This window comes from Medicago sativa, chromosome 4 (genome assembly GCF_051527215.1).
Source record: "Medicago sativa cultivar Bolivia chromosome 4, Bolivia_mono, whole genome shotgun sequence".
NCBI classification, from domain to species: Eukaryota; Viridiplantae; Streptophyta; class Magnoliopsida; order Fabales; family Fabaceae; genus Medicago; species Medicago sativa.
The window spans coordinates 70,742,763-70,763,339 of record NC_140752.1 but is presented as its reverse complement, the minus strand read 5'-3'; the positions used below and the strand labels follow the sequence as shown (position 1 = coordinate 70,763,339).

General features: G+C 31.2%; 1 protein-coding gene and 2 long non-coding RNA genes across 4 annotated transcripts; all 3 read right to left on the bottom strand.

Annotated features, from left to right (window-relative positions):
* Positions 1-60: 60 nt before the first annotated feature.
* LOC146931411 (protein FAR1-RELATED SEQUENCE 5-like) lies at positions 61-6,483 on the bottom strand. Of its 2 annotated transcripts, XM_085702906.1 has the most exons (9): positions 6,098-6,483; positions 1,972-4,272; positions 1,803-1,889; positions 1,625-1,717; positions 1,321-1,530; positions 1,068-1,235; positions 812-976; positions 636-720; positions 61-304 (listed from the first exon to the last, which is right to left on the bottom strand). In XM_085702906.1, the coding sequence occupies exons 2-8, from the start codon at positions 4,270-4,272 to the stop codon at positions 640-642; spliced, it is 3,105 nt and encodes a 1,034-aa protein (XP_085559032.1). In that variant the 5' UTR covers positions 6,098-6,483; the 3' UTR covers positions 61-304; positions 636-639. The 2 variants fall into 2 exon arrangements, with proteins under 2 accessions (XP_085559032.1, XP_085559031.1); XM_085702905.1 differs by lacking the exon at positions 6,098-6,483 and having other exon boundaries at positions 1,972-5,881.
* An 8-nt stretch (positions 6,484-6,491) lies between these two features.
* LOC146931410 (uncharacterized) lies at positions 6,492-8,452 on the bottom strand. Its single transcript, XR_015006695.1, has 3 exons — positions 8,337-8,452; positions 7,125-8,026; positions 6,492-6,916 (listed from the first exon to the last, which is right to left on the bottom strand). It is a non-coding gene; the product is annotated as an uncharacterized LOC146931410 (long non-coding RNA).
* An 8,476-nt stretch (positions 8,453-16,928) lies between these two features.
* LOC146931409 (uncharacterized) lies at positions 16,929-19,293 on the bottom strand. The gene is made up of 2 exons (XR_015006690.1): positions 18,649-19,293; positions 16,929-18,546 (listed from the first exon to the last, which is right to left on the bottom strand). It is a non-coding gene; the product is annotated as an uncharacterized LOC146931409 (long non-coding RNA).
* Positions 19,294-20,577: the final 1,284 nt, after the last annotated feature.

Sequence of the window (20,577 nt, the reverse complement as noted above, 5' to 3'; positions counted from 1 at the left end):
GCCCCTTCCACTACATTTTACAATCGTGTCTACACATCTACACATCAATCTAATCAACAATAACATAAATCAAATGCATGCATAAGCCAATTATAATCCATAACAACAATACTTGACATTTTTGTACACGCACTGGTGCTTGAAATTTGATAGGAAAATCGGCAACAATCATTACCAATCTATACTCCATCTGAGATGCATCGCCACCAACAAAATTGCTCAATCTTCATCCATGGGATTTAAAACAAAGTAAATCACCCTATGACTTCTCCATTGCATATTGACAATGAAATGGTTTTGAATCCTACAACATTAACAGTTATTCAAAATACATCCGCTTTGAATACACAACCACAACAACAACAACAATTAACAATTTGCAACTAATGAAACAAACGTGAATAACAATTAGAACCTAACTTTGAAAAAAGAACTACAACTCTTAGAAAAAACAAAGTACTAACCAACATCCATTTACCAAGCCAGTTTTATTAAACAACTTTCATGCTTTAAAGAGATCAAAATTTGTTAGTCCCCAAAATCATGCATACAACTTATATAACTAAGTCATGCACCAAATGTTGCCTGATCAAAAATTGATTTCCAACATATACAAACAACCATTTTAATCTTACCATATTAACGACCTTTGTTCATGACTTGTTGGAGCATGTCAGTACAAGATGAGCCATTAGTAGTTCGTGGCATTCCAAAAAAATACTGAAATCATGACATATTCAAATTTTAGATAAATTTGTCATATAAATGACATAATAACAGCATAAGCAATGCTATATTATATAATACACACATGTGGTGGTTGCTGTAAAATAGGAGTAGTTTGGCCATTTATAGAATGAATAGGAGGAAGTACTTGGCTTGAATTAGCCAAATGATACATTGGATAGTGCATTTGGTGTACATTTGGTCGCACTTGAGACATCATAGGTTGACTTCCAAGATGGTTTGTTTCATTCTGAAATGACGACATTTTCAAATTTCATACACATATGTCATAAAATTAACATAATAGCAGAAAAATCATTAATATACTATACAATACAAACCTGTGGTGGTTGCTGTAAAATAAGAGGAGTTTGCCCATTTATAGAATACATAGAAGGAAGTACTTGACTAGAATTGGCAAAAGGATGCATTGGATAGTGCATTTGGTGTACATTTGGCTGCACCGTTGACATCATAGGTTGACTTGCAATGGGATGGTTTATTTCGTTCTGAAATTATGACATTTTCAAATTTTAGATAAATTTGTCATAAATTTAACATTATAACAGCAAAGTAATATTATAGAATACAAACCTGTTGTGGTTGCTGCAAAATAGGAGGAGTTTGACCATTTGTAGGAGGAAGTCTTTGGCTTGAATTGACAAAAGGAGGCATTGGATGGTGCATTTGGTGTATATTTGGCTGCACTTGGGACATAATAGCTTGACTTTCATCGGGATGTCTAATTTCATTAAACTCTTTTGACTTCTTCTTCTTCTTCTTCAGATTAGAATTGCTTTCTCCCTTCACATTTTGTAAAAACATAAAATGATGAATTACTAAAGACAATTTTGGCAAATAAAAATCAAGTAAATTGATATGGCAATAATTTATTCACTTTATCAATTTGCTTTCCAATAGGATGGTTAACTGCATTCAACTCTTTTGTCTTCTTCTGCTTCGGGTTAGAATTACTTCTTCCCTTCACATTCTGTAAAAACATAAAAGGATAAATTACTATAGACAATTTTGGCAAATAACAATCACATAAGTTGATAAGGTAGTGATTCAATCACTTTATCAATTTGCCTTCCATGTTCTGTTAATCTTGATCTTACGGAACCATGGATGTTGTTTAAATCGCCTTTAGACATTTCTTTGTCCTACAAGATGTTAAAAATGATGATTCATTAAAAAAAAGGTATAACACCAGATTTACAAAAACAATTTGACAGATACACTTACAATATTATCTGCTGCATTGCTAAATTTTGTAGCATCTGACTCAGATTCCTCATCACTGTCGATTTGCGATCCATCGACACCATTACGCTTGGGACATGTCCTAACATTGTGGTTAGCACCAGTACAATTTGAACAGTGTCTAAACCTCTTCATGGAAAAAGTTTTCTTCTTTGGAGCCCCTTTAGATCGTATAACATCGGGATCACCAATATGTCTGTTCCCTTCTGAATTTTGTGTCTTGACAGCACCTCCCAATTTTAGTTTAGAATACTTTTCGGTAAGCTCCAAAATATCATCCATTACATCATTAAAACATGCCCCACTTTCAGCTGCAACTTTGCAAAACCTATCACATGCTGCTGAATATGCACCACACCTAGCAAGCTCTATCATATTAGAATCCATTCCATTCCCATGACTGGTTCCCATTATTGGAATCTTAGCATTCTTAGTCCACCTTTTCAATATCAAACTGCTTGGGATATGATCAATGTGCACTACTTTCATGACAAAAATAATATGAGAACATGGAAATCCGCGAGACTCAAACAATCTACATTCACAGTGAAAAGAAGAGTCTGCAGTGTCGTATACAACCTCTTTTCGATATTTTTCGTTGCATGTTTTGCTTAACTTAAACATTGACTTATCTTCAACATCCAGTTGGTCATGAACAATTAACGCAGAAGACTTGACAATGTGTTTTCTAACTTTTTTGAATATCTCGGATGTATAAATCTTTGCAGCATCTTTCTCAATATTATCCAGACCAGTTATCAACACCGGATCAGAGGTATTACTCTTAAAATCAGCAACATGTTCGTTGTTTCTATACTCTCTCAATGTGTGGTCAAAGTTATGCAGGAACTCATAAATGCTGCATTTCTTTCTGACATATTTCTTGACTACTGAATTGATTGCTTCACACTGAGAGGTTGTCCGTATGCGACCAAAAAACTTATCTCGAAAGTATGCGGTTGCCCATAATTTCTTGTTCTCGTATGTTTTGGAAACCCAATTGTTACCTTGTAGCTCACTCATCTCAACAGCACTTGCCCAAAACTCTTCAAATTCCTCTGGGGTGAAATCCGAGTACATTGCTTTCTTGAAATTTGTCAAAAATTCTTTATTTTTAACATTTTCATAAGCATTCTTGTGCAAATGCCAGGCACACAGTCTGTGAAATGCTTCGGGAAAAACAACTTTTACTGCGTCCCTCATAGACATGTCACCATCCGTCACTACTGCTTTTGGTTGTCGATTTCCCATTGCTTCTAGAAATGAATTCAACACCCATGTATATGTCTCTATTGTTTCATCTGAAACCAAAGCAGCCCCAAAAATAATCGTTTGTGAATGGTTGTTGCAGCCAGAGAATATTACCAAAGGAAGATTGTATTTATTTTTCTTGTATGTGGTATCAAATGCAATAACATCGCCATAACACAAAAAATCATTTCGACTCCATCCATCTGCCCAAAACAATCTTTTCAATTTTCCATTGGTACCCTTCTCATATTTTACATATAACATAGGATCCAAGCCTGCCTTCCCCCGAAGATAGCTTAGAGAAGCAACAACATCACCATCTTTAATATCAATACCCATTTTCTTGCCAAAATAGTTATACAAATCTTTCTTCGTAAAACCAACAGCATCATATCCACCCTTGTTTGCCACCATGTACCCCATTATATGACATGTTTTGATACCGTACGATTGCATACTGTCAACTTGAGCTTTATCAGCGTCCGTCAATCCCCGATATGCAGGAAATAAATGTATATATTTTGATGGGGTTAGTTCATGGTTATGACACCCTTCAAAAATTACCACTCTCCATCTCAAGCTTTCTGGATTATAACGTATACGAAGGCGAGCTGGACAATTATTCCGGGTGAGGGGTCTATGTTCTCTTTTCCTATTGACCCTAGTCAAGTGTTTTTTGCTTCTTAATCCATTTTTATTGCACACAAACTGTCGCATTACAATTTGTTTCCCAACTTTGCTGCGGTACACTTTATCTTTCCTAACAACGAAACCGGTGCTTTTTGCATACTTTTGATAAAAGGCATAAGCTTCTTCTTCACTACCAAAATCAAGATTCATAATATCATCCGCCGTCATGGTATTAATCTTAACAAACCTACCATCTATTACACAAGAATCCAAATTCTCATTGTAATCACCAGAGACATCGTGGTCTCTAGACTCTATACTTTCATCGTCTTCACTAGAAGTAGAATACCCATTATCTCCATCCTCATCAAAATTAAAATCAGAATCATCAGAGCTATCCATCTGCATAATAACCAACAATTGCATATAAATCTTAATAAACCAGCACGTTCATATTGAAATTTTTATACTCCAAAACCTCAATTTCAAGTAAAAACAGAGAATTTGTCAAAAAAAAAGAAAGTAAAAACAGAGAAAGTTTAATTTTAGTAGTTTTTGGTTTACATGTGAAGAAAATATACATATCAATTTTCCCATAGAAACATAAAAGCCAGCAACGAAAAATATGAAAATGGATTAACAAAGTTTGCTTCAACACTGTATTTTCACTCACGTGAATTGATACTACATTTTGGTTGGTAGTACCTTTTATAGGCTGAATTCTTGCAACAAATTAGTTAACCCACTGTGTTAAGTAAATGCATAAATGGTGTACTAAGGCGGCGCTGCCACTACTCTTCCATTACAAGTATCTTAACACCAAAGTAAGTATAATAAATACTAAACAAGTAAATTCCTTATACATTAAATCTGAAATTCTCACTATCAGCTTGAGTTCTTTAGAGTAAATTAATGGTTTCCTTTCATCCTAGAGGCTTATCGTCACCCATCAAATAATGTCATTCATAGAAAACAAAACCTCAAATTTATGGATCAAGTATTTCAAATAAAAGTTTAAAAATACAATTCACAACCATAATTACAACAACATATCAAGGTTTTTGATATCTAAGTGGTTGCATCCCCTATCTGACTACAATCCTATTGACTAGTAAAGATAGTGAAAATAATTGAATGAAGTCCATGAACCTAGTTTACAGGCAAGTGAGAACAAAACAATACACAAAAACACCATGTCACCGAAAAACATTCCACACTTTTTTTTTTTGAACGGCAAATATTATTGTCGTCGAGATTGTATAAGGAACACAAAACCTCGCCGACAAAATTCGAACAAAGAAGAGATTAATACAATGGAATACTAATACAAACACCCTACCAAATCTACCCAAACCAAAGCTAAAAAAGGAAACAATTGCTGCTGAAGGGCGAAAACACACACAGTAGCAGCAAAACAGCCGAACAAAAAGAAAACACAACTAACACAAAACAGCCCAACCCCTCTAACAATAATGCTAGCATATTCCAACACAAGTTCAACCAGCCGCACACATGCCTGAAACAACCACAACAGGCAGCAAGCTTCTCGCTGATACCGAAACCAAAAATGAGAATATCCTAGCCACACACTATCACTAGGTTTTTCTCTAAAGGAAGTATTTATAATGTTACAAATGTACCGTAGGCGACATGTTAAGGTTGTGCACGCTAGCCTTTGCCTTCTGTTCGTGGTCAAGTTCATTACTTTGGTATGCAAAGCTTAAAAGGAACGTATCTACACAATATTTTGCTAATTGAAATTCCAATTCTTTTATAGTTCCTTAATCTATCAAATTGCATAATTACAATGAAGCTTCAAACAAAATGTTGATTCGCCCAAGATCTAAAACAATGACAACAATTAACAATTCCTACGACCAAAAAAGACTTACTTACCCTGGTTTAAATAGATTTAAAATATGCCTATAAAATATGAAGATTACACTTTAAACTAACCTACGTTTAAAATGTCACGAAACAATTGAAGAAAAACAAATAACACTAACTCTTTCAATTGAAGAAAAACACTGTGGGTCACATAACTTCCTTTATTTATAACGCAAAGTAGAAATCAGTTATATTTGAAAATACTGATAGAAAAACAAATAGAAAAAACATAAAATTGTACCATTAAAATACAAGAAAAAAGGTCACGTACAAACAAAGCCAATTAAAATTCAGTAAGCAAAATTAATGGTGAGAAAGAAAGAAGGAACAGATATAATACCTGATTGAGAAAGAATGTTATTAAAAGAAGCTTTGTTCAAAGATGTTTGAGACAAAATTGGTACATGAAGTTTTGTGTTCCCAGAAAGAAAAAGAAAAGGAGGTTACGGTTTCAGATGATGAATGTTGGAGAGAAAATTGTGATGGCGGTTAATGATTTAATTTTGTTTTGATTAAAAAAATAATTAATTAATTTAATGAAATAATAATTTGTATAAATTTTGGGGGGTTAAATTGAATAGAGAAGTGTACCAAAACTCTTTCCCTTAAGTCAATCTTTAATAATGCTGACATGGATCATTTAATTGAAATGACACTCTTCTATTGGTTAAACATTTGAGAGTACCAAAACACTCAATTTTGTTTGGAGTACCATAGAAATTGCCAGTATTTATAGGCGTCCATGACCCTAAGTTTTAGGGAAATTGGTTCGTGATGTAGGCCTATACTTTGCAATGTGAGGTAGACTGAGAGTGTCTCCTATGACCTTATCGCTTTACAAAACAAAGACAATAAGAATACAATTATTGTTATTTGTTCAATATACATACTATCTTAATTAAGAAGAAAAAAGAAACATAATTTGCATCTTCCAGTTGGGTTGAAGATATTTGTTTGATTGTTTCAACACTTTATTGATAAATAAATTTTTTAAATGAGGTAAACCAAATACACGTTTATTGAAAAGTTGTAGATAAATAAAGAAAATATTTGTGTCGTGCTGATGTTCATGTTATTATTATGATGACATAAACTTCAATGCTGTCATGCGTAGGTTCTTCACAAGTTCCTTTATGCTCAAGCTGTAGTCTTCACCCAACTATAAAATAATTAAGATTAATATTAAATATAATGGTAAATGATACGTATACAAAAAAAACCCAAAATAAAAAGACAACAAAATGAATATATCAGCAAATATAATGGAATACAACCTAGAATAAAAATACTTATTTTAAGATGATAACAACAACAAACATAAAAAAAAAAAAAAAATTTGTCATTATAATAATGGTAATAGTCCTTACCTGAGTAATGATGTTAATGTCAAGGATAGAATCTCCAAATATATGACATTGTTTTTGACAACAAATAGTTTAAACTTTTTAATCTCAACCATAATTTTAACTAGAAGTCCCCTGTAATGCTATCATTGGATCAAAATCAACATATATTTCCCTAACACTTATGCAATTTCACATGAAATGGTGAACCAACAACACCTTGAATGCTCTCATCAAATGATGAGGAATCGTCATTGCTACAGAGGTCTGGTTTGGTCAGAACTACACCCGTACATGACTATGATTTGCTTTGTTTTTCTAAAACTTCCAAACGCTTTTTAAGCTCTTTCATATATTTGATAATGTCAACTAGTACATAAAACTTGTCTATCTAACATATTTTTACACGATCAATTAGTGAGTAGAGTAACACGAAATGATGTATTCAAACTTATAATATATTCGTCATAAAGGCTTTAAGTTGATACACCTATAAAATACACACACACACATTACACTAAAGACTTTATGATAAATATATTATAATTTTGAAAACACTATTTCGTGTTACTTTCTCACTAATTAATTGGGTAAAAATATGTTAGATAGACAAGTTTTATGCACTAGTTGACACTATCAAATACATGATAGAGAAAAAGCGTTTGGAAGTTTTAGAAGAACAAAGCAAAAATAGAGTCACGTACGGGTGGTGCTAACCAAACCAGATCTCTGCAGCGATGATGATTCCTCATCATTTGATGAGAGCATCGAAGGTGTTGTTGGTTCACCATTTCACGTGGAACAAAAGTGTTAGGGAAATATATGTTGATTTGGATCTAACTTTGAGATAGAATCCAAATGCAGCTTATATGTATGTTTTCGTATACAACTTCCTTTGACATATAATAATTTCCGGCAAGTTGAACCTGCACCAAAACCAAATTAGACTCTCAATTCATTAATTTCTTTCCTGAAAAATACAAACAAAATGAAAAGAACATAAAATATAAAAAGATACAAAGGGTGACCTTATATATAAAAAATTATGCTCAAGTGACTACTTCAAAATAACTATTAATAAGGTCACCGCACAAATTTTCATGGAAAATCTGAAAAAGTACTACGTACTATATTATATTAGCATGGGTTGTTGGTGTTGTTTTGTAGTAACAAAAAAAAAGGATTGAGGCCATTAAAAAAACATGGAAGGAAGTGAAAGTAAGCGTGAGAGAGTACCAAGTGAGATTGGTGAGCAAGTTTGTTTTTGTTCAATCTCTATGTTGAACACTCGTGTTCGCTTCTTCCTATTATTTCTAGAACTAGAACAATTCATTCTCTCTTATATAATTGTGTTCTAAGCTCTAGTTCATCAACAAGTAGCATGTGTATATAAAGAGAGAAAAAAAGGCCAAATACAATTTTTTTTTCATTTAAGTTTGACAAAAATACCATGTTACTTCTTTATGTTTTTTAAGTTTTAAATAGGTCATTATTATCTTTTTAAAGACCTATTTGAAACTTAAACAAATTAAAGGATCTATTTAAAATTAAAAAATTTAAAGAATTTATTTGAAACTTAACAAACTTAAAAATGTAACATGATATTTTTGTCAAATTTAAAAGAGCAAAAGAGATATTTTGCCGAGAAAAAAAGGCCAACAGATTGATGGGCACATGCAGCTCACTTTTGTGTCAACTTCTTCTTCCTATTGTGTGTTTAATAATTGCTCTACTCAAAATATATCACAATAAATCAAACGCAAAGGTTCTCTCTGATACAACTTGCTAGAATTAGGCCTAAATAAAGATTAATTTCATAGGACATGCTCCACACAAAACAAAAAATAATAATTAGAGGAAACAAATAAAACATTGAACATGAATATCATCAAATCTACAACATGTTTGATCTATCAAATATATAGATTAAAGGTATTAGGAATACCTGAATCCATAATGAAAAGGAACTCCGGTAATGATATGAAACAGATGAGAAAAGTTACCGGCTGCTAATTTGGTTCTTCTTCAATTGGCACTCCTAATACCTCAAATTCTCTTCAGACGGGGGAGAGTAGAGAATAACTGTGTGTACAATATATTGGGGATCATAACCTTATATAAGATGATAATCAATTAAAGTTTCTCATTATTTCATTAATGAGTCATCGAGACATCCACTCACATTGAGTTCCTATCAATTAATTAAAATAATTAATTATCCAAATAGAAATTTAATTAGCATTTTTACTTTATTTGATAACTAATCAATAAAAGCTCATAATTGATAAATAATTGTTATAACTTATACAATATATAAAGAGAATACATAGATTTGGACCGACTTTATCACTTTCAAATATACCCTTAAACAATTTTACTTATAAGAATGTTATATCGATAGTGTCATTAAAAAAGATGAGAATTTATATTATATTTGTTATATTATTGGTGTCTTTGAAAAAATAAGTACAGTTTGTTACAATATGAAAGTGCTATATATATATATATATATATATATATATATATATATATATATATATATATAATCAAAATCAAAATTTCATTTTAATACCCGCCTAAATGCTAGTTATTGTAAAGATATTTGCTCGTATAACGATGTTGAAATATACTCCCTCCGTCTCTAAATAATTGTCATTTTAGCATTTTTTATTTTTCTCAAAATAATTGTCACTTTAGAATATCAATACAGCATTTATTATCTTTTTTCATTATTATACCCTTACACTTAATTACTCCACTAACTAAAAATTAATAAGGGTATTTCAATGAATAAAACTAATTTATTGAAATCAACAATTAATCATTTGCTTAATAATAATGCACAAATCTTAAACGATTATTATTTAGAGACGGAGAAAGTAATAATTAAATATTCCTTAAAGGATATAATTAAATAATAATATATTAGAGCAGAAGGAGGTGTATTGAAATTGTCAATGTCATAAGAACATCTCCAATGGGGGTCCTTACTTAACAAGGACCACTCCCGGTTAAGGACCCTCCATTGGAGGAAGAAAAATTGAGTCCCCGTTAAGGAACGGACAACTATATAAGGACTCTCTCTCCTAAGTAACTAACGGGTCCCACGTTTAAAAAAGTAATAAAATGTGTACTACTTGGTCCCACTTGCATAAAGAAGTAATAAAATATGTACTACTTGGTCCCACTTGCATAAAGAAGTAATAAAATGTGTACTACTTGGTCCCACTTGTAAAAATGAGTAATAGATAAATTATTTTTGTTTAATATGTAAAGATACTGGGACATATTTAAGTACTTTTCATTGGAGTCCTTATTAGTGTATTGTCATTGGAGTCATTGAGTCTTTAATATGTACTTTTATTAAAAAATTATAAATAAGTGATGTGTCACGTGGAGTCCATTTAAGGAGTCCTTGTTAGGGAGCTACCATTGTGGATGCTTAAGTGACCCAAGTGGAGTCATGCGGCGCAATACATATGCACAGTATGCTACCGACATGAGGCTTGACACGTCATCAGTATAACGTAAAGAAAACAGCTGAAAAATATTGATTTTCACCAAATGACCCAGTTGAGAAATTAAAAGAATCATAAATGTTCAAATTTACTTTTTTTTTTTTTTGAGGAAATGTTCAAATTTACTTGAAATTTGGTTTTCACCCACATGACGGAACAGTCTACCTTTTTATTTATTCTCTTGGTTCCTATATTTATACACCCATTTGATTTTATTTTTGTTCTTAAATATAAACCCTTTTTAAATTATTAGATACATTTATTATTTTTTCTCTAAACATACCCCTAATTAATACTATTAACTTGTCTTGAAATATGAAAAATCAAATTTAATACATATACAAACAAAAGACAATTTGATAATATTAACAAATAAAATAAACACATTAATTACATTAACATTTTTTTTTAAGAAGTGTGAAAAAAGCAAAAGGGGATTACATACATGGACGAAGGGAGTACTAAATTTTTAAAGAGAATGCTAATGAGTGTCCTTGATGCATTGGTTAAGGTATTAAAATTACTAAGTTTACATTAAAATATGGTGTAATTATTGTTAAGATAAAAGTAAAAGTTTATATTCTCAAGATAAAATTTTTATTAATTAATTCATGGCTAAAATATGGTTTTAGTCCTTACAAATATGTCTCGTTTTGGTTTTAGTCATGGCAAAAAGAAAATTGTTAAAAAAAAGTTCCTGCAAAATATTTTGTTTTTAAAAATAGTCTCTGGTCCCACATTTGTGATGATTTGCATAGGCGGCATATGATGACAAAACCCATTTCGTAGAAAAAGTCCCTGCAAAATATTTTGTTTTTTAAAAAAGTCCTTGCAAAATATTTTGTAGAGACCTTTTTCTACAATTTCATTTTACAGAGACTAAAACCAATACAAGACATATTTACAGGTACAAAAACTATATTTTAGCCTTAATTCATTAACCAATATCCTTAGAGCACCGCTTAAAATACCATTTTTTTCAAGGAAAATGTTAACAAGTGTCCTAAGGACATTGTTTAAGCATATAAAAGTAGCAACTTTTGTATTGGAAATTGTACGGTTATAACTTCTACAAGTGTTTGACTTATATTTTTAAGGTATAATTTCTTTTTATGAATTCCTTAAACAATGCCCTTAGGGCACTTGTTAACAAGACATTTTTTTCAATTATTCTGGTTTAACATTGGCCTACAACCAATAATCTACTGCATGTGCATAAAATCAAGTGCCACTGCGCATGTACCATATGAAAACGTGAAGGTTTGCATTTATATCATCCATTTGCAATTGAATATGTATTATCCATGACATGGGAGTTAAAGATCATCTCCATTTCTTTCATCAAAGACACAATAAAACTTAACAATAGTTAATGATGATGGGACGCATCTAATAATATAACTCACCATTTGTTTTTTGTTTCTATTTTTTTCTTAACCACAATCTCTATTTGTTTTTATAAATGGAGATGATCCTTATTCCATGACATGAATGCTTTTGAGTAATATGGATCCAACAAAGTATCACATGTTTGTAGTCATTTAATTAGATCTGTTCCGATAAAATCGGTGGCCATGTTAAAATATTAAAAACAGGTCTCCAATGGAAAAACAAGATTTTTTAAACAATAGTAATCATCTATTTAAGTTGTAAATAACATCAAAAATAGTCATCTATACTATATATAAAGAAAATAGCATGTTTCGGCTCTTTTTAGTTGGTTTTTTTGTTATTCCAATTACACTATATTTTCCTATAATAATGTTATATTGTTGGTGTTATTAAAAAAGATAAGAATTTTTATTATATTTGTTATTTTATTATTGTCAATACGGAAAGATAAATATGATTTGTTGAGTTTGTTACATTTGAAAGTCACAAAATATCCATACTTATAATTTTAATCTATATAAAAAAAATTATATAAAATATTATTTGTAATTTACACGCAAATTTCGATAAAATATCGTTGGTAATATACAAGCGTTAACACAATAAAAAAAAGCGGAAAGGCTGGCACGTGAGTGCTTATTTAAATACACCACATGTCAGTCTTTCCGCTTTTATAGTGCTCATCATGTAATAGTTTGCTAATTTATTTAACGGATTTAATTTGTGTTGTTAATGGAAATAAATAACGAAAAATTCAAGGTATATAGTAGTGTTCTATATTCATAAATAACTCTGAAATACATATTAAATTGTAAATTTGATAATAAAAAAAATTGTAATGGTTTAATAGTTGTGTATTATTTAAATGAAACTTTTATACTCGGGATTGATCGTCAAAACTAAACACCCAAGTGAATTTTATTTTACCGCCAAACTATTACAAGGTGTCTATTAATTTTTTATATTTTATTATATATAATAAACACTTTTGGATGCTATATTAATTAAAAGTTTGTGGCTCCTAAAATTTCGAGGCCCAGCACTGTAGCTCACTTTACGCTTGCTAAGGGCCGTGTCTGCCTTTGATATCATCAACTTGTAGCCCCGTCTCATAATAAATGATCCATTTGTAAAATAAAAAAATTGTCTCGATGAAATTCCTATAAAACCTCATACATACCTACCTACTTTGATTTTTTTTCCCCTAAACCCTTCAGCTATAGATCTTTCTTCCCTCAAACTCTTCTTAATGATCTGTTAGACAAAGGACTTTGTATTGTTGTGTAATCAACACCACTCTAACGTTTGCTTACAGATCATTAGTCTACATATGTTGAAAGTCCTACTTTCTTTACATGTAAATACAAAGTGATGGAAAATGGAAATAACATCACCACCGTTTTCAACAAATTCTAACCCTGCTTGTACCTGAAATTGATAAACCCGCATGGAAATATTGAAAATGATTTGACCTCTTGAATCAATGCATTATTAAAGAAATATTGAAAATGACATTCAAGTAAGACCTATAGAAAGTCCCTCAAAAGAAAAAAGACTTAAAAATATTAAATATAAATAATTTCTTGCACTCTTCCTCTATGGATGGAAGTCATGTTCAACTTTGGGATAGAATCTAACTGCGGCTTATCATGTATGTTCTGGTATACAGCTTCCTTTGGCATAGAATTTTCGAGCATGTTGAACGTGCATCAACACCAAATTAGACTCTTAATTCATTAATTTCTTCCCCACAAAAAAAAAAAAAAACTCACTGAAAATATAGAAAGCTACAAAGGGTAGCCTTATGGAAAGAAAAAATTATGCATTTGTGAGCAGCATATCATATGAGTGACTACTTCAATTAACTATTAATAAGAAGGTCACTCCACAAATTTTGAAAAATCTCAAACTTTAAAAGAAAACGATGAATATTGCATTTGAAAAAGTACGGGCTATATTAGCATGGATTGTTTTGTAGTAAAAAAAAGGGATTGAGGCCATTACAAAAACATGGAAGGAAGTGAAAGTAAGCGTGAGAGAGATCGTACCAAGTGAGATTGGTGAGTAAGTTTGTTTTTGTTCAATCTCTTTGTTGCAAACTCTTGTTCACTATTTCCTATTATTATTTCTAGAACTAGAACAATTCATTCACTCTTATAATTGTGTTCTAACCGCGTTTTTTGTGGGGAGGGTCGAAGGGGGGTTGCAGAATCTCTTCGGTGAGTTGTGTTGAGGTATGTAAGCCGATAAGTAGAGGTGGTTTGGGGGTGAGAGATCTCCAGTTATTTAATTTGGCCATTATTGGAAAGTGGAGGTGGAGGACACTTGACACAAGAAGTTGCCTGCAGTAAGCATTCTTTCAGCTAGGAAAATTGTTGTTGACACATATGCAAAGGCTGAAAAACACATGTAAATTACTCAAATGCCTCTCGGCAGTTAACTGCCGAATTATGGAACCGGCTGCGGTTAACTACCGAGGAAAACTTCGGCAGTTAACTGCCGAGGAAACCTCAAACCTGTTTTTTTTTTTTTTTGACAAAAACCATAAATTGTCATTATTAATATTTATTGATTTTGAATGTTTCAATCATTATTTTGGTATGTTTCAAACAATTGCAATATTATACTTATGCATATATATCTTAATAAGAATAGCATTTAAATCAGTGTAAAAATTATGCATTTGAATATTGTTTTGCACATTACTTAAATAAAAATAATAATTTGTACCAAAAAAATAATAATAAAAAAGTCGTTAAAATAATTGTGCACAACGATTTTTTTTTAAGGTATACTATGTTGTTATATTTTCTACATTAAAATAATTGTGCACGTCGATTTAATTTTTTATTTAAGTAATTTGCAAAATAATATTCAAATGCTTAATTTTTACATTCATTGAAATGTTTTTTGAGAACTTAAATGCTCTTTATTTTCTTGGTCAAGATTTAAATGATATTCTTATTAAGATATATATGCATAAGTGATGTAAGATTTTTACATGTCATAAAACTATTTACACGTGAGTATAATATAGGATCGTTTCCACAGGGAGTTGCGTATTTCATAAGCATTTTCACAATATTTATCACATTAAGTGTTTGGGTATAAATTGTTTGTTTGAGTAAAACTCTTTTTCTATTCGACATAAAAGTAAAACGAGAAGAGATAGGGCTATTTCGCTTGGAAGCGTAACAGCTGCAATCTCTCGATCAATTAACGGATTCTAGCTTTTTAAACGATATTATCACAATCACTCGACAATATCATTCGTGTCCAAATGATATCGTTATTTCTAAGGGATTGTTTAAATGTCGATTTCCCAAACATTAAAACAATCACAAAGTCGATTGGATCGTTTAATCGACGATTTCCAAACCGATTAAATGACCCAAAAGCATTAAGTTCCAGATTAAAAGTGATTATCAAATATTAACATCTATGTCTAGAGTGATAACTTAAGATAGATTGTTATTCTATTTCTTAGATCCAAAATCATTTGTCAATATCATTAAAAGACCATATATTGAATAAATAAGCTAGAGCCATATATTAAAAGATCAAAAGATTACATAATAGCTTGTTTGAATACCTCAAAACCCACAAGGGTAGATGTAGCTACATATGTCTATGATAGCTTTGCAAAGGATGAAGACAAGATGAAGATTCAATGCCTAGATCCATGATGTCTCAACAAATCTTGGGTTGAATCTACTCCTACCTACCTTGCTTTGTGTTTCTCTCTCTAGAAAATGCCATATTCTCTCTCTAAAAACCAGAAAATATCTAATAAAAACAGTAAGTCCATTGGAAAGAGAGAAGAAAACTATTTATATGGGCAGAATTCGTGTCTGCACGCGTCAGCAAAATATCTTCCGTTGGCCAATTGAGAGCTGCCACGTGTGCCTTATCCACTTGCAACTGATGAACTTTGCTTGAGCGTGTGGGAAGCCAGCAGTAAACGTGCAACTAGGGTGCTCTCGACATTGTGCACGCTTAAGCGTGCTGAGGTCGCTTAAGCGTGCAGCTTGAATCTTGGATGAGCGTGTTGAAAGCGTCCTCAATGCTTGCAGAAAAGTTGCTTACTGGAACTCGCACGCTTAAGCGAGCTGAGGTCGCTTAAGCGTGCTGACTTTTGTTCAGGAGCTTCTTTCTTGGTCCTTGCTTGTCATTTCCTGCATAAATTGGGTAGAATCAGCATGTAAAGCATAAATGGTACAAATACAATCAAATGGTAGCTTTTCGTTAGATAACTTGCAGAACAAGTCACTAAAATGCCTATATTAACACATAAAATATGTTACTTTTGAGCACTTATCAATAACTATAATACTGCAATTATTTGAAAGTACCAAAATAAAGATTGAAACATTCAAAATCAATAAATATTAATAATGACAATTTATGGTTTTTGTAAAAAAAAAAAATGTTCGGCAGTTAACTACCGAAGTTTTCCTCGATAGTTTACTGCCGAGGGGCATTTGAGTAATTTGCATGTGTTTTTCAGCCTTTGCATATGTGTCAGCAACAATTTTCTTCAGCTAGGTATGGCTCAACGGTGACTTCTTGCCATATTGGGATGAGAGGTGGGCCCGGCTTCCTCTTAGTGGAAAGGGGTTTCATTCCCTGAATTAATTGAGTAACTACAAACTCTTAATACAGTGCTGCTGATTACATGATTTCAATACCTTTGATCAAAATGGTTAGGCTATTGTCTTGGTCTCTAACTCTCCAACTGTTACTACTCCCTAATGTCTTATAATTCAGAGCCCTAACCGATTGAAAGGTTAAACTAGGTCAAGCCAACAAAATTAGGGTTAGTAATAATTGTGACCTAATAATCAATTTATTTATAGAAAAAATGTTATAGTTAGTACTCATTGATCATATAAAAAGTATTAAGAACGGATTAACCAAATGAAAATAACAAAGTACATAATCGACTTAATATTAAGAGAATCATTTAAAGTTACATGAACAACTAGTTACAAGAAAATTCATCTTTCATGACCTAACCTAAAGAGGATTAAGTAATCATAGCTTCTAAAACATATGATTAGATAGGAATAAAAAAGCATGAGAAAAAGATCATCCATTGATGATTTCTTGGCTTTTGAATGGCGTCGGTTGCTCCAATCCTTTGGAAATCGTGTTTTTGCCTTCGTCGAAATGTGTTTTCCTACTAACGTAGGAGTTCAATATTTATAGGCGTCCATTTCCCTAACTTTTAGGAAAAGTCGTTCGCGATGTAGGCCATACTTCGCAGTGCGAGGTAGCCAGAAGATCTTACCACTCTATCTTGCGATGCATGATCATAGCCCGCGCGGTGCGAGGTCCACCTTCTTAATTGGAATGACCACAAAAAAAAACGATAAGAATACGATTATTGTTATTTGTCCAACATACATACTATCTTAATTAAGAAGAAAAAAGAAACATAGATTTGCATCTTCCAGTAGGATTGAAGATATTTGTTTGATTATTTCAACACTTTAAGAAAAGTATAGATAAATAAATTTTTAAAACGAGGTAAACCAAAGATACATTAATCGAAAAGTTGTAGATAAATAAATAAAGTATTTGTGACTTAATTTTGATCAGTGGCAGCTAACAACACTCGTGCTCATGTTCATGTTATTATGATGACATAAACTTCAATGTTGTCATGCGTAGGTTCTTTGCAAGTTCCTTTATGCTCAAGTTGTTGCCTTCACCCAACTCTAAAATAATTAAGATTGATATTAAATATAATGGTAAATAATACGAATACAAAAAAACACCAAAATAAAAAGACAACAAAATGAATATATCAAGCAAAAATAATGGAAAACAACCTAGAACAAAATACTTATTTTAAGATAACAACAGCAACACCAATAACTACTTCAAAAAAAAAAAAACACCAATAATAACTAAAAAAAGATTTGTCAGTATAATAATAGTAATAGTCCCTACCTGAGTTCGAACTCGGACACCCCACTAGTCTACTTGACCAAAAAAAGAAATCCCTACCTGAGTAATGATGGTAATGTCTCCAAAAGATAAGACATTGCTTTTGACAACAAATAGTTTAAATTTTTGAATTTTTTCCATAATTTTAACTAAAAATCCCTTGTACTTCTGAGATTGGATCCAAATCAACATATCTTTCCCTAACACTCTTGCTTCCACATGAAATGGTGAACCAATAACACCTTCAATGTTCTCATCAAATGACGAGGAACCGTCATTGCTGCAGAGGTTTGGTTTGGTCAGAACTACCTCTACGTGACTCTATTTTTGTTTTGTTCTTCTAAAACTTCCAAAGGCTCTCCAAGTTCTTTCATGTATTTGATAATGTCAACCACTACATAAAACCTATTTATCTAACATATTTTCATATTTTTACACATTACTCGTATATTGATTGTGTAAAAATTTGTTAGCTAGATGGATAGGTTTTCTGTATTAGTTGACACTATCAAATATATGATAGAGCTTATATGTATGTTTTCATATGCAGCTTCCTTTGACATATAATTTCCGGCAAGTTGAACCTGCACCAACACCAAATTAGACTCTCAATTCATTAATTTCTTTCCCGAAAAATACAAACAAAATGAAAAGAACAGAAAATATAAAAAGATACGAGGGGTGACCTTATAAAAAAATTATGCTCATGTGACTAATTCAAGTAACTATTAATAAGATCACTACACAAATTTTGGAAAATCTCAAACTTTAAAAGAAAACGATGAATATTCCATTTGAAAAAGTACTACGTACTATATTATCATGGATTGTTTTGTAGTAAAAAAAAGGATCAAGGCCATTAAAAAAACATGGAAGGAAGTTAAAGTAAGCGTGAGAGAGTATCGTGAGATTGGTGAGCGATTTTGTTTTTGTTCAATATCTTGTTGCACACTCTTGTTCAACAATTCACTCTCTCTTATGATTGTGTTCTAACCTCTTGTTCATTAGCATGTGTATATAAAGAGAGAGAAAAAGGCTAAATATATTTTTTAGTCATTTAAGTTTGTCAAAAATATCATGTTAGTCCTTTAAGTTTTTTAAATTTTAAATAGGTCCTTATTACCCTTTTAATAACATATTTGAAACTTAAAAAAAAAACTTAAAGGACCTATATATTTAAAACTTACAAAATTTAAAGAATTTATTTAAAACTTAACAAACTTAAAGATCTAACATGATATTTTTGTCAAATTTAATGGATCATAAGAGATATTTTGTCGAGAAAAAAAGGCCAACAAATTGATGGGAACATGCAGCTCACTTTTATGTCAACTTCTTCTTATAATCTCTCTACTCAAAATATCCCAATAAATCAAACGTGAAGGTTCTCTCTGATACAACTTGCTGGAATTAGGTCTAAATAAAGATTAATTTCATAGGACATGCTGAATACAAAACAAAAAATAATAATTAGAGGAAACAAATAAAATTTTGAGCATGAATATGATCAAATCTGCAACATGTTTGATCTATCAAATATATAGATTAAAGGTATTAGGAATACCTGAATCCATAATGAAAAGGAACTCCGGTAATGATATGTAAAAGATGAGAAAAGTTAGCGGCAGTTAATTTGGTTCTTCCTCAACCGTCACTCTTTATACCTCAAATTCTCTTCAGATGGGGGAGAGTAGAGAATATGTTTGTGTACAATATATTGGGGACCATAACCTTATATAGGATGATAATCAATTAAAGTTTTTCATTATTCCGTTAATGAGTCATCCAGACATCCACTCACATTGAGTTCCTATCAGTTAACTAAAATAATTAACTATCCAAATATAAATCTAATTAGCCTTTTTACTTTATTTGACCACTAATCAATAAAAACTCATAATTGATAAATAGTTAATATAAATTATACAATATATAAAGAGAATACATAGTTTTAGACCGACTTTATCACTTCCAAATATACTTTTAAACAAATTTACCTATAAGAATGTTATATTGTTGGTGTCATTGAAAATGATGAGAATTTATATTATATCTGTTATATTGTTGGTGTCTTTGAAAAAATAAATAAAGTTTGTCACAATATAAAAGGGCAAAATATCTATACCTATTTTTTTAAATCAAAATTTCATTTAAGAGAATTTTTTTCGTAAAAATCATTGTTCATAATTTAAATGTATTATTGTAATAAAAAGAGCAGAAAACGATGCCCATCTAAACGCTAGTTATTGCAAAGATATTTGCTCGTATAACGATGTTGAAATGTATTCCCTCCATTTTTAATTATAAGCAAATTTAACTTAAAAAGTCAAATTTGTTTATAATTAAAAACGAAGGAAGTACTAATTATTTAAGGGTCTTGTTAATCAGTGCCCCCGGAGCACCGGTTAACATTTCCCATTATTTAATAATACTCCCTCCGTTTCAAAATACATGTCCAAGTCAACCACTTCACACATGCCAGTGCACAATTTTGACCGTTAATATCTTTAATTATCTAAAGTAAAAAAAATATAAAAATTTAATATTTTGAAAATATTTGTCGAGACAAATCAAACAACATCTTACATGCTAATATTTGTATTTATACATTAGTT